Source organism: Oncorhynchus mykiss, chromosome 6, assembly GCF_057628025.1.
Source record: "Oncorhynchus mykiss isolate SJ-2025 chromosome 6, ASM5762802v1, whole genome shotgun sequence".
NCBI classification, from domain to species: Eukaryota; Metazoa; Chordata; class Actinopteri; order Salmoniformes; family Salmonidae; genus Oncorhynchus; species Oncorhynchus mykiss.
This window is the reverse complement of record NC_143027.1, coordinates 85,109,512-85,121,454: the sequence shown is the minus strand read 5'-3', so window position 1 is coordinate 85,121,454 and position 11,943 is coordinate 85,109,512. Positions and strand designations below refer to the sequence as shown.

At 39.0% G+C, this 11,943-nt stretch overlaps 1 protein-coding gene across 2 annotated transcripts; it reads right to left on the bottom strand.

Annotated features, from left to right (window-relative positions):
• Window positions 1-1,016: 1,016 nt before the first annotated feature.
• Window positions 1,017-10,911, bottom strand: LOC110506914 (uncharacterized). Of its 2 annotated transcripts, XM_021586784.3 has the most exons (7): window positions 10,771-10,911; window positions 10,620-10,676; window positions 3,757-3,953; window positions 3,365-3,519; window positions 2,639-3,102; window positions 2,283-2,491; window positions 1,017-1,940 (listed from the first exon to the last, which is right to left on the bottom strand). In XM_021586784.3, exons 2-7 carry the CDS (start codon window positions 10,633-10,635, stop codon window positions 1,704-1,706), a joined length of 1,278 nt encoding a protein of 425 aa, XP_021442459.2. In that variant the 5' UTR covers window positions 10,636-10,676; window positions 10,771-10,911; the 3' UTR covers window positions 1,017-1,703. The 2 variants fall into 2 exon arrangements, with proteins under 2 accessions (XP_021442459.2, XP_090095320.1); XM_090239194.1 differs by having other exon boundaries at window positions 10,620-10,822.
• Between the last annotated feature and the right edge of the window lie 1,032 nt (window positions 10,912-11,943).

Here is an 11,943-nt window from a genome sequence, read left to right as displayed (position 1 = left end):
TTAGGTGCAAAGTCCCTGTCTGTTGTTCAGTGTTTTCCCGGGTAAAAGGGCAGTAGCTCTTCGGCTGCATCAGATTCACAACTGTCAGTGTCCATGCTAGCTGGGCTAACAACAAATGTAGAATTACTGATGCTAGCATTCGATTGCTCATGAAAGCAGAATGATTTATGTTGTCGACAGGTGCAGGTTTAGTAGAGCTGGTATGTGCCTTACATTTTTAACCATTTATCAATTTTCGAGCAAATGGAATGAGCAGCAGCTACATTTGGTTACATACGGACTGTTAGTGGAATTCCCGCAAGAGAGTAACAGTTAATGTGATTGGATGTTAATTATTTGACTAGGCTACCTGAATTTGACATTGTGTTGTTATTTTGCTGAACACTAGATGGTTTAATGTTATTTTTGGCAGTGAAACGAGGCTACTCAGATGAGAAAAAACCTCGCCCAAATGTAAGGCCCTGTTGGAAAATATAAATGCACTGTTTGAAAATTTTTATTTGTAATTTTTATGTGAATCACATTTTTATTTGGCGTACCCCCAACGCATTGCGCATACCCCCAGTACCCCAGTCTGGGAATACCTGCTCTACGGGAATCAGAAGTTTTTAGAAGCTATTTTTATCAAATCGGTAGCCCTCTTAGGCAAAGTGGTTATTATAAACACCACAAATGTCCATCTTATCAGTTATGGGACCAGAAGTTGTCATAACCTGCTGGGGTAATGAGAGAGTGGAGTTTTGTTTCAGAGATATTACTACCTTCCAGAAGGCAGCTGGATTCCCACTATTCTCAAACACACAGTTCATGAAGTACGTTGATTTTGCTTTTCTAGCCAGGGATAGACATCTATTTCTCAAGCATCTGAAGGACTGCCAGTCAGACGCAGAATCAGTCAGCCTTAGCACAAGCTACATTTCTCTCTAGAAGTTTCTCTGATTTAGTTGATCCCTGGTCTACACAATGGGCCAAGGTCAGTCCTAGGTCATCTTTGAGAACATATTAAGACACCATGGTTGCTCTTACTCAGATTTATTTCATAATAAACATGCATTAAAGAACAATGTAGTCTAATTTGATTGTGATTATATTTAGTTTAGGTTTCATAAGAGATTTCAGGAGATAAGCAGCAGAGAACAGAAGAAAATACAAGTACATATAGCCATTAAGACCCTCCTCTATGGCTCTAATATCCTCCTCTATGGCTCTAAACTCCTCCTCTATGGCTCTAAACTCCTCCTCTATGGCTCTAAACTAATTATACATGATAGTATACTGAAACGGACATACTGATATACCAAAAACACACATTGTGATTATACATGATTACTTATGAATACTGTAGTGTATACATATGTATATAGATCAGTTCATATTCCCGAAAGCTCTGCACAAAGTTAAACTATTGAAGTCTTTGAACAGACCAGAAACCTTAAAACCTGCCTGCTACCCACAACATTAGTATACTCCAAGAAGAAAGGTGAACAATAGCCAGTTTGGTATTATACTGTTAGCATAGTAGATGATGAGCTCTAATAAAAGCACAACACAATAATCAACAATGATCAACAAATAATGGAAAGTTACTCATAACAGCATGTGAACTACTAATTATGCCCACAAATCCTGCTTGTCACCAATGTCAATATAAGACCAAAAAAAAAACTCCTTTAATTTTAACCTGGTGACAGTGGATGCAAACATTAGTTACTTTCTGCAGGCTGCTGGTCCTCAATGGCCTGCTGATCCTCAAAGGCCTGCTTGGCCTCGAGGGCAGGGTAGAAGGAATCCAGTTTGGCTGTCACAGCATCAAACATTTTCTGCCACTCTTCCTGGGTGAGAGATGATGGGCTGGTCTCCAGGAACTTGTAGGCATCCTTCGACTGGACACTAAACATGCCCATGACGTTCTGGCAACTCCCACTAAACGTCTTCCAAGCCTATGGGGTAAACCAAGAGAGAGAAATTAGCTGTGGTCTCAAAGCAAGGTTGTATTCCCTTCAGTTTCTCAATCCGTTCCAGAGAGACACATTTTTGTTCTTGCCCACCATGTAAGCCTTCCATCAATGCATTGAGAAATGCTGACCTAATTTACCCTATATCCTTGTGATTTTGATGATTAGATTAGACGTTATTAGGTTTTAAAGCTGTTACCTTAAATTTTAGCCCTTTTTGAGTTACATTACCCTTTAGCAGGATAATTCACATAAGTAATGATATGAAGTACAAACAATGATACACTACTCTGGCAGAGTGCCAGCAGAGAAAATGCATTAATTCACCTCTTCAGCTACTTGCAAGGAATCCAACAAGTCCTCCTTAAATTCTGAGAGAACATCAACCAGGTCTTCCCCAGCAAAGGTCTTCTGCTGCAGGTTGGTCACAATCACTCCGATCTTCTCCCAGAAGCTTTTGAGTTGCAGCAGAATCTTCTGGATCCGGGTCAGGCAGATTTGAACCTCAGCCAGATGGACAGGATCAGGAACAGAACCTGGAAAAACAAATACAAACAACAGCATTGACATACCTCTTATTTACCTCTTGTCTTATTCAGTTCCCCAATAGCAGAGGCAATGTCATGAAAGAAATGAATGACCACCATGTAGAAAGCAGTGGAGTCCTTAATGTCTTTCCTTACCCAGGTCAAATGTGGCTCTGGTCAGCTCCATCTGGTATTTCATCACCTTTGATTGGGCCTCCCACTCGTTCTTACTCAAACAGGTCTTGTCCTGCAAAAGCTGATTCATCTTGTTCTTGGCCAACTCAATGGCTGCACTATCAGTAGGGTCATTGATTCTCTTCTGGATAGCATTGATGATTAATCCTATGAAGGGAACCACGGCAGCCACTATGCCAAACTTCGTGTTTCTACTGGTAATGCTGTAAACCAACTCACGCAGCTCCGTATCAGCATCGTTGATTTTTCTATTGACCTCCGTCAGATCTGACTGGATGACACTTAGCTTCCTATTGTAGTCGTCAACAGCATTCTGCAGGATCTTCTCTTCCTTGGTCAGCTGTTTATTCTTGTCCTCTGTTTTGGCTTTGGTGGAAATAACATCGCTGGTGATGGTCGCCACCCCATTGTTGAGATTCTTGTAGCTAAATAAAGTAGTGAGAGAACATGATCAAATCTTTGACATATTTCATTGTCAACACATTTAAATATTTTTCCTATAACTACCTGCTATGTGGTATGATCTGAATGTTTATGTGTAATGTTTAAGGTCTATGTAGGGAATGTAAAACTCTCTTGCTCTGCTTGCTAAGAAGGTTGGCTTTCAATTACGTGTGTTGATGCTGCTAGTTTAATCCCAACTCGGGGCTGAACAGAATGCACTCTCTAACATATATATTGGCTTACGCTTCTACTATTTTTTCAACTTCTTTGATGATATCATGGATCCACTGATTGGCCTTCATCAGGAATTTGATGGCAACTACTGGCTTATCTTTCTCCACAGCAGCCTTCAGCATAGGGAATAATGTCTTGACCATGTTGTCACTGGTGCTAACACACTGTTGATAAGAACATGTCACATAGTACAAAGTCAATGATGTCCTACCTTCCTCCATTAGCATAACTAAACTGCTGTAAAATAGTATCTTAGTCTACCAGTATAGTGTAAGCTAGGCCATCTAATGACAAATTAACACAGTTTACGAGGCTAGACACACCCCAGTATTGTCTAAAATAGGTTATCTAATGATAAATTAACACAGTTTACAAGGTAAGAAACAGTAAGATTGAAATACCAGCAGCAGCAGAGCCTCAGAGGAGGAGAACAGCATTTGGGCCTCAACAGCATTGGCTCTGATGATTCTCTCCAGAGAGGGGAATTTGGCCAGGCACAGGTAGGAGATGTTGTACAGCAGGGCTGTCTTCTCTGCAGCAGGGAGCAGGTCTCTAATGAAATCTGGGCTGTCCATTTGATGGTTGTATGGAACTACAGCTAAGGTGAAAGTGAAGAAAACATCAACATTGAATACAATACACAGAGGATTAAGTTGTGAGTTGTGGTGAGTGGTTAGGGACTGTAAGTTATTTATAATGTAAAATAATCTGACCTCTGAAATTAAATTGACCCTCACTTACCAAAATACTGTATATTTTGACATGACCTCCCTAAACACATGAAAAAGAAACAAGTGACCCTCCCTCTCCTGTTTTTCACCTACAATGGATTCTCAATGACCGTGGAGCTATTGGTGCCATCATGGCTACTACGTTTACAAAGGCAGCCCAATTCTGATATTTTATCCACTAATTGATCTTTTGCCCCATCACAACAGATCTTTTTCAGCGCTGATCTTAAATTAGACATAACAAGAGCAAAGACAGAAAAGTCTAACAGCAATTGCAAATCATTGCGCAGGCTGGATAGAAATGTGTCACGCTTGTGCCTTATGTTTGACACGTGGCTTATAGCTTACAGAAACATAGGTTACCACTTCTATTGTGTATGCAGACACAATGATCCACCTGGTGTCATAGACTACATGTAACATAGTAAAAGTAAATCCGTGACACTCAAATTAGCATGACATGTTATGTTTGAACGAACATAGGGTGGTTGGTCAGGGTGGGTAGGTGGGTGGATGGATGGATGGATGGGCCTGCTAGACTAATGTCTTGCAGCTCAAAGCTTGCAAGTTCAAATCTCATCATGGACAACTTTAGCTAATTAGCAACTTTTCAACTACTTGCTACTTTGCAACTACTTAGCATGTTAGCTAACCCTTCCCTTAACCCTTTAACCTAACTCGTAAACTTTTTTATTTTATTTGACCTTTATTTAACTAGGCAAGTCAGTATGAACAAATTATTATTTTCAATGACGGCCTAGGAATAGTGGGTTAACTGTCTTGTTCAGGGGCAGTTAACTTAACCCTAACCCCTAGCCTAGTTAACATTAGCCAGCTAGCCAACATGAACCACTTAGCAAGAATTCGTAACATATCATGTTTTACTAATTCATAACATGTAGTAACTTTGGCAAATTTGTAACATAATATGAATTGCAATTCATAACATATCATATGAAATGACAGTTGGACACCCCAAAAATGTATGCATACCATACAAAATGTAACATATCATATTAAATGGCGTGTCTTGGATTTACATACAGAAGAATGTGAAATGCTTTGATACCAGGCTGCAGCAGGCAGCCTCCCACCAATGAGATCTAGGATCCAAATGAACCGCATGTCTGCCTTGATGTTTATAAAATTCCACGGAGCCCTCTTGCGCGATAGAATCCATAATGATATGTGACCACTTGGTTATGGTGCTGTCCTTTAACCACCATGATTCGAAGGTCGCTTAAAATAATCCTGATCAAGATCTGTTTCCTGTGCCTAATAGTCCTACTAATCACGTATTATTAATATTACAAACATAAAATGATTATTTCTCACAATGGTGCTCTTTTAGTGAAGTTAGATCAAAGCTGAATCATTGTCTTGCATGTTCACATAATGATTCATTAGTATTTTACATTACAGAACCGAATATAATAGTAGGGCTTATATTTGGCCTATAATATGCTAGGCTACACCTTTTTCTTCTCATGCGGCCAACAGTCAATAGCGCACACAGCAGGTTATACAGTAGGCCTATGGTTGGACTGAAATAAAATAGTCCTACAAGAAAGGTTATTAGTTTGCTAACACATCTGCTTTATCATTGCATTTGCGTAGGCTATAGTGTCAAAGTGAAAAGCAGAGGTGTTTTTAGGATTTGCACACGTGGGAAAAAATGGGTTGTTTGTGTTTCAATATGCTTTGTGTTGTAGTCACAACAGACAAAGATATATAGTTAAGCAAACTTTACGAGGCATGTTGTCACCCATTGGCATGCGCAGAGACCTGTAGCGTCCCATGGGAGTAGAGAACGTGGTGGGATAGCTGGTATCCTCCTCCAGTTCCACATGCCAAAATCCATATTTTACATCACAGAGATCACGCGTGCTCTGTTCAGATCTGGCAGCATGTCTTCAACAGTGGGAAGTGGGTAATGGTTCCTCTTGAGCACCTTGTTGAGAGGTTTTGGATCAATACACACTATTAGTTTTCCAGACGGTTTCTTCACTACAATCAGGCTGCTAATCCAATCTGTGCTTTTTTCAACTGCTTTTATTATCCTTCTTTTCTCTAGACCACTGAGCTCCTCTTTGAGTGGTTTATATAGTGCTACTGGCACTCTTCTCTTTGGCAGCTGAACAGGCTCCACTCGCTCATCCACTTCCAGCTTCAGTTTGCCAGGTAAGCATCCATCTCCCTGGAATACATCAGAGTACTCCTGTTAAATTTGCTCTTTAGTCCAGGATCCTGTTCTTTTCTCAATGGCCAGGATGTTGTGATTCTGCACAGTAATCAACTCCATTGCCTGGATAGCCTTACTGCCTAGAATGGGCCTGTGCACATTCTTGTTGACTAAGATGAACTCAACTCGGTAGGTTTCCTTATTGCGTGGATTGATCACTTTAAGTGTGCACTTCCCCAGTGGTGTCAGAGTGCTCTTGTTATACATCACCAATACCTGACTGCAGGGCTCTAGGTGACTGGCTTTTAGGAGGTTTGAAGGAATAACATTACAACTAGCACCACAATCTAGCTGAAATCTGACTGACTTTTTGTTGACCAGCATGGTTGCAAAGACAGCTGCATTGGGGTCTGTGGTTCTCCTGCACCACGTTGATGCTCTCCAACTTTGGCCCTAGTGTGATGCAGAGAACATCCTCACCGCTCTCCCCTCTGTAGGGTCTCCTGTCCCTCTCAGTCTCTCTTTCTGTGTTTCTGCATGCACTGCTAGAGGGCCCTGCACATTTATGATTTTAGCTCTCTGTCTAGACAGTTCTCTTCCAATCTGTATGCATTTCTCTAAACTGAGATCAGTCTCTCTGAGTAAGCGCTCTCTTAAGTGTGGGTCACACGTGCCACAGACAATCCTGTCCCTGATAAGATAGTCTGTGATTAAGCCAAAGTTGCAGGTTGCAATTCAGTGAGATATTTGTCTAAATGTTCATCTTGGCCCTGACTTCGCATGAAAAAATTATATCTGGTTCCTCTTGAGCACCTTGTTGAGAGGTTTTGGATCAATACACACTCTTAGTTTTCCAGGCGGTTTCTTCACTACAATCAGGCTGCTAATCCAATCTGTGCTTTTTTCAACTGCTTTTATTATCCTTCTTTTCTCTAGACCACTGAGCTCCTCTTTGAGTGGTTTATATAGTGCTACTGGCACTCTTCTCTTTGGCAGCTGGCCATCCACTTCCAGCTTCAGTTTGCCAGGTAAGCATCCATCTCCCTGGAATACATCAGAGTACTCCTGTTAAATTAGCTCGCTGATAAGATAGTCTTGGCCCTGACTTCGCATGAACAAATTATATCTCACAATTTTCATTTTTCATGGGATCACAAAATGCATCCAGTGCTGCATTTACTTCCTCAACAGAGATGTTTTTTTGTACTGCCCACACATAGGGTCTCACAAATTTCTCTGCCTTTTCCCCCAATACAGTAGCTTCACTTTGTAATCCTCCGGTGTTTCACTCAATGTAAGAGCCATGTACAAACTGAATTCCTCTTTCCAGTGCTAAACACAATCATCAAAGTCTATTTTTCCCCGGAGGTTTCAGTGCATTTTCCACGGCGATTTATTTGTAGAATGTAATGTTAGCTACTCACAAATCTGCTTGTAGCCAATAGCCAGCTAGCTTTTAGCATAGTCTTTTTTTCTTATTCAAATTGTAACACTGTTTCTACCAATTCAAAATACAGATCAACAATTTACATTGTTACATCATACAAAACAGAACATGCAGGTATTAACGAGAAAATACTAAAACATACAAAAAATATCAATGAAGTAATAAAAAAATTAAACAATTCTGGTGCAGTTGTAATCACTCTGAAAAAAATCTTCTTATAATGATTCAGGAAAATTTTATTTTTGTTGTTATTCACTAGGGTTAATGTTTTAATAAGATAATTAAATTCAACCAAAAATGCGTAATTTTAGTATGGAATTTTTGTTTGTATATAAAGTATTTGACAACAAGAATAAAAAAAATCACAATCATTTCAATGGTCTTGTTATCATTACAATAGTAACATATTATATATTTCATGTCAAACACACAGGTAGTGTTCATAATGGTAAATAAGTACTTTGCAAGGTTTCCCCAAAATTCTGACACAAATTTACATTCAAAGAACAAGTAAGACGGATTCTCACCTTTTTCACAGAAAACGCAGATGTCATCAAAAGCCACAAATTTGGATATCATAGAATTACATGGATATATCTTACGTAAAACTTTAAAGTTCACTTCCTTAACTTTGCTTGGTATACAATATTTACAAGGCCTTAACGATGCATTTTTCAGATAATGTTAGAAACAAGCATGTTCCAGAACAATGTAAGTTGGTTTTGTGAATGAAGAATTTGTCTTATATATTTATTACAACAAGATTTCTCAAGTAAACCCACGCCTTCCAATCTGAGTTCTGGATACACTTTGTGATCATTACCAAAACTAAGATGAGTTTTCATTCGTGTAGTTAGACCACTGGGAACGTCTTTGACCACAGAAATAAACTCTGAAAGGTATTGGAAACTCTTTCAATGTTATAAATTGTTCATATGTAAAAACATTTTCCAGGCCATTAAAGCTTGTTGGCGAAATTTAGCCAATTTAGCGGGTAATCTTTCAGGAATATAATTACATTTCAGTAAAAATTGAAGACCTCCCAACTTATTAAACACATTATTTGGAATGAAATACCATATTGATCAAACATCTTTTCCACCAGTTGATCTTGAAAGTGTTTGTCAACACAGTCCAACACTTCCAGACCGCCTTCAGCTCTTTTATTAGAAAGGACTGACTTTTTAGTTTGAGACTCATTTTTCCAGATGAAGTCAAGAAAGGTCTTGTTGATAGCTTTACAAGTAGCAGGATTTACAAATAAAGATAATGAGCGGTACACAAAACGAGACAGTCCCTCTGCCTTGGACAGAAGTACTCTCTCATGTATAGAAAAATCTCTTTGTAGCCAATTATTAAATATCTTTTTGGTTTTCTTAATTTTAGGAGAGAAATTCATATGTTGTCTGAATAAGTTTTTTTTTTGACAGATGTATTCCTAAATATTTAACACAGTCCTTAACAGGAATATTTTCGATTTCTTTATCATCAGAGTGAAATAAACATAAGATTTCACATTTAGAAACATTCAGTTTTAATCCCGATGTTTTGTATTTTAACAACGCAGTACATGCAAATCTATACGTAATTTTACGTGACTGGAGACATTAGCAGTGTCACGTTCACTAGAATAATTATCGGACCAAACTGCAGCGCGATATGGTTTCCACATAATATTTATTTGAAAACGCACAAAACAACAAAGAAAGAACGAAACAAACAACGAACCGTGACTACAGAAGTGCTACGTGTAGTAACTCAAAACAATATCCCATAAAACACAGGTGGTAGAAATTATACTGAAATATGATCCCCAATTAGAGACAATCATAGCCAGCTGCCTCTAATTGGGAATCATACCAAACACCGATATAGAAAATAATAACTCGAAAACCCCCTTGTCACGCCCTGACCTACTATACCATAGAAAAACAAAGGCTCTCTATGGTTAGGGCGTGACAAGCAGAATATTTTAATACCGTAATACTTACCGTACAATGACCGAAATGACAGGGCACTCTTATAAACTGGGATCAATAAAAACAACATATTTAAATGCAGTCCTGTGCCAGCGAAAATAGTGGAGACAGATTATAAATGATGAATAATTAGTTATTGTCCTAAAAAAAGATTTCTAGTGGCACCGACTCGTACGAAAATGTATGGACTCACTACTGTAAGTCTCTCTGGATAAGAGAGTCGAATAAAAAAATAACTACAGACTAAAAGATCGGTGATAGAAGATGCGCTTGTGCCGATAGCATATCGCTCAAAATACTTTATAAACAACCCTGTTCGCTCAATATTCTTTAAAACAATCTATTGATCCCATGTAGCTAAAGAATGCTGTCTGGTATAGTAGTCTAATTTGAATGATTAATGTATTTCTGTCGCCTACAGAAAGGATTCATTCAATAATTGTTTGCACATTTATTTCAATTTATTAGCTCTAATGTAGCCTATTAATATTTATTTGAGGTCTATGCAAAAATGATATCATATTTAGGAAGTTCATTTTCTAAGACATTTAACTTTGCCCTGTTTCACCAAGAAAGCACTTCATACAGCGTATAGGCTATTGATGATTTGAAATTAGGCTACATGCGCACTTGATCTTGCGCACACGAGGGGCGACATCAGTCACACATTGAGATATATTAAGCAAATAATTAGAAAACTCAAAAAAATATAACACATTTAATTAATTACACATTAATCTACCCTTGACAGCCAGACATACCCCACACTACTACACGATCTTGTAGACAAATGTCACGAATATCATAGATCTCCAGATTATATCATACTCATTTTCTATCATAATGGTCTGGTAAATATAAATTCAAGAGTTGCAGACAAAGGGGACTATTTGTGCAATATGATTAACAATCTGTGAGGTCTTACCAGTATCAGATGACATGATTGATGAGTGGAGTTTACCGTTTCGGAGTCCAAATTTTACTGAAGAAATAATCGAAAGACAATAATTGATTTAAGCTGCAAGATCAAAGATGTTAGAATAGGTTAGAATACAAAGATTAATTAAAGATCTCACCAATGATTTAGCAATCGCTGCCCTCAGTGTGGTGTGGATCAATGTCTCTTAACTATTGAAAACTCTGAGGGCTGGGTTAAGAATTTGTAGTACAAGAGATGGGCATTTCGTCAGCAAACAGACGCTTCCAGGAAACACACTAAAGAATGGACGGTTCGATATCTCAACTGGTGACGAAGGCATGCACACACACACATACCAGCCCAAACTCACATTAAATTCGCGCATATACAGTGCCTTGCGAAAGTATTCAGCCCCCTTAAGTTAATACTTTGTAGCGCCACCTTTTGCTGCGATTACAGCTGTAAGTCGCTTGGGGTATGTCTCTATCAGTTTGCACATCGAGAGACTGACATTTTTTCCCATTCCTCCTTGCAAAACAGCTCGAGCTCAGTGAGGTTGGATAGAGAGCATTTGTGAACAGCAGTTTTCAGTTCTTTCCACAGATTCTCGATTGGATTCAGGTCTGGACTTTGACTTGGCCATTCTAACACCTGGATATGTTTATTTTTGAACCATTCCATTGTAGATTTTGCTTTATGTTTTGGATCATTGTCTTGTTGGAAGACAAATCTCCGTCCCAGTCTCAGGTCTTTTGCAGACTCCATCAGGTTTTCTTCCAGAATGGTCCTGTATTTGGCTCCATCCATCTTCCCATCAATTTTAACCATCTTCCCTGTCCCTGCTGAAGAAAAGCAGGCCCAAACCATGATGCTGCCACCACCATGTTTGACAGTGGGGATGGTGTGTTCAGGGTGATGAGCTGTGTTGCTTTTACGCCAAACATAACGTTTTGCATTGTTGCCAAAAAGTTCAATTTTGGTTTCATCTGACCAGAGCACCTTCTTCCACATGTTTGGTGTGTCTCCCAGGTGGCTTGTGGCAAACTTTAAACAACACTTTTTATGGATATCTTTAAGAAATGGCTTTCTTCTTGCCACTCTTCCATAAAGGCCAGATTTGTGCAATATACGACTGATTGTTGTCCTATGGACAGAGTCTCCCACCTCAGCTGTAGATCTCTGCAGTTCATCCAGAGTGATCATGGGCCTCTTGGCTGCATCTCTGATCAGTCTTCTCCTTGTATGAGCTGAAAGTTTAGAGGGACGGCCAGGTCTTGGTAGATTTGCAGTGGTCTGATACTCCTTCCATTTCAATATTATCGCTTGCACA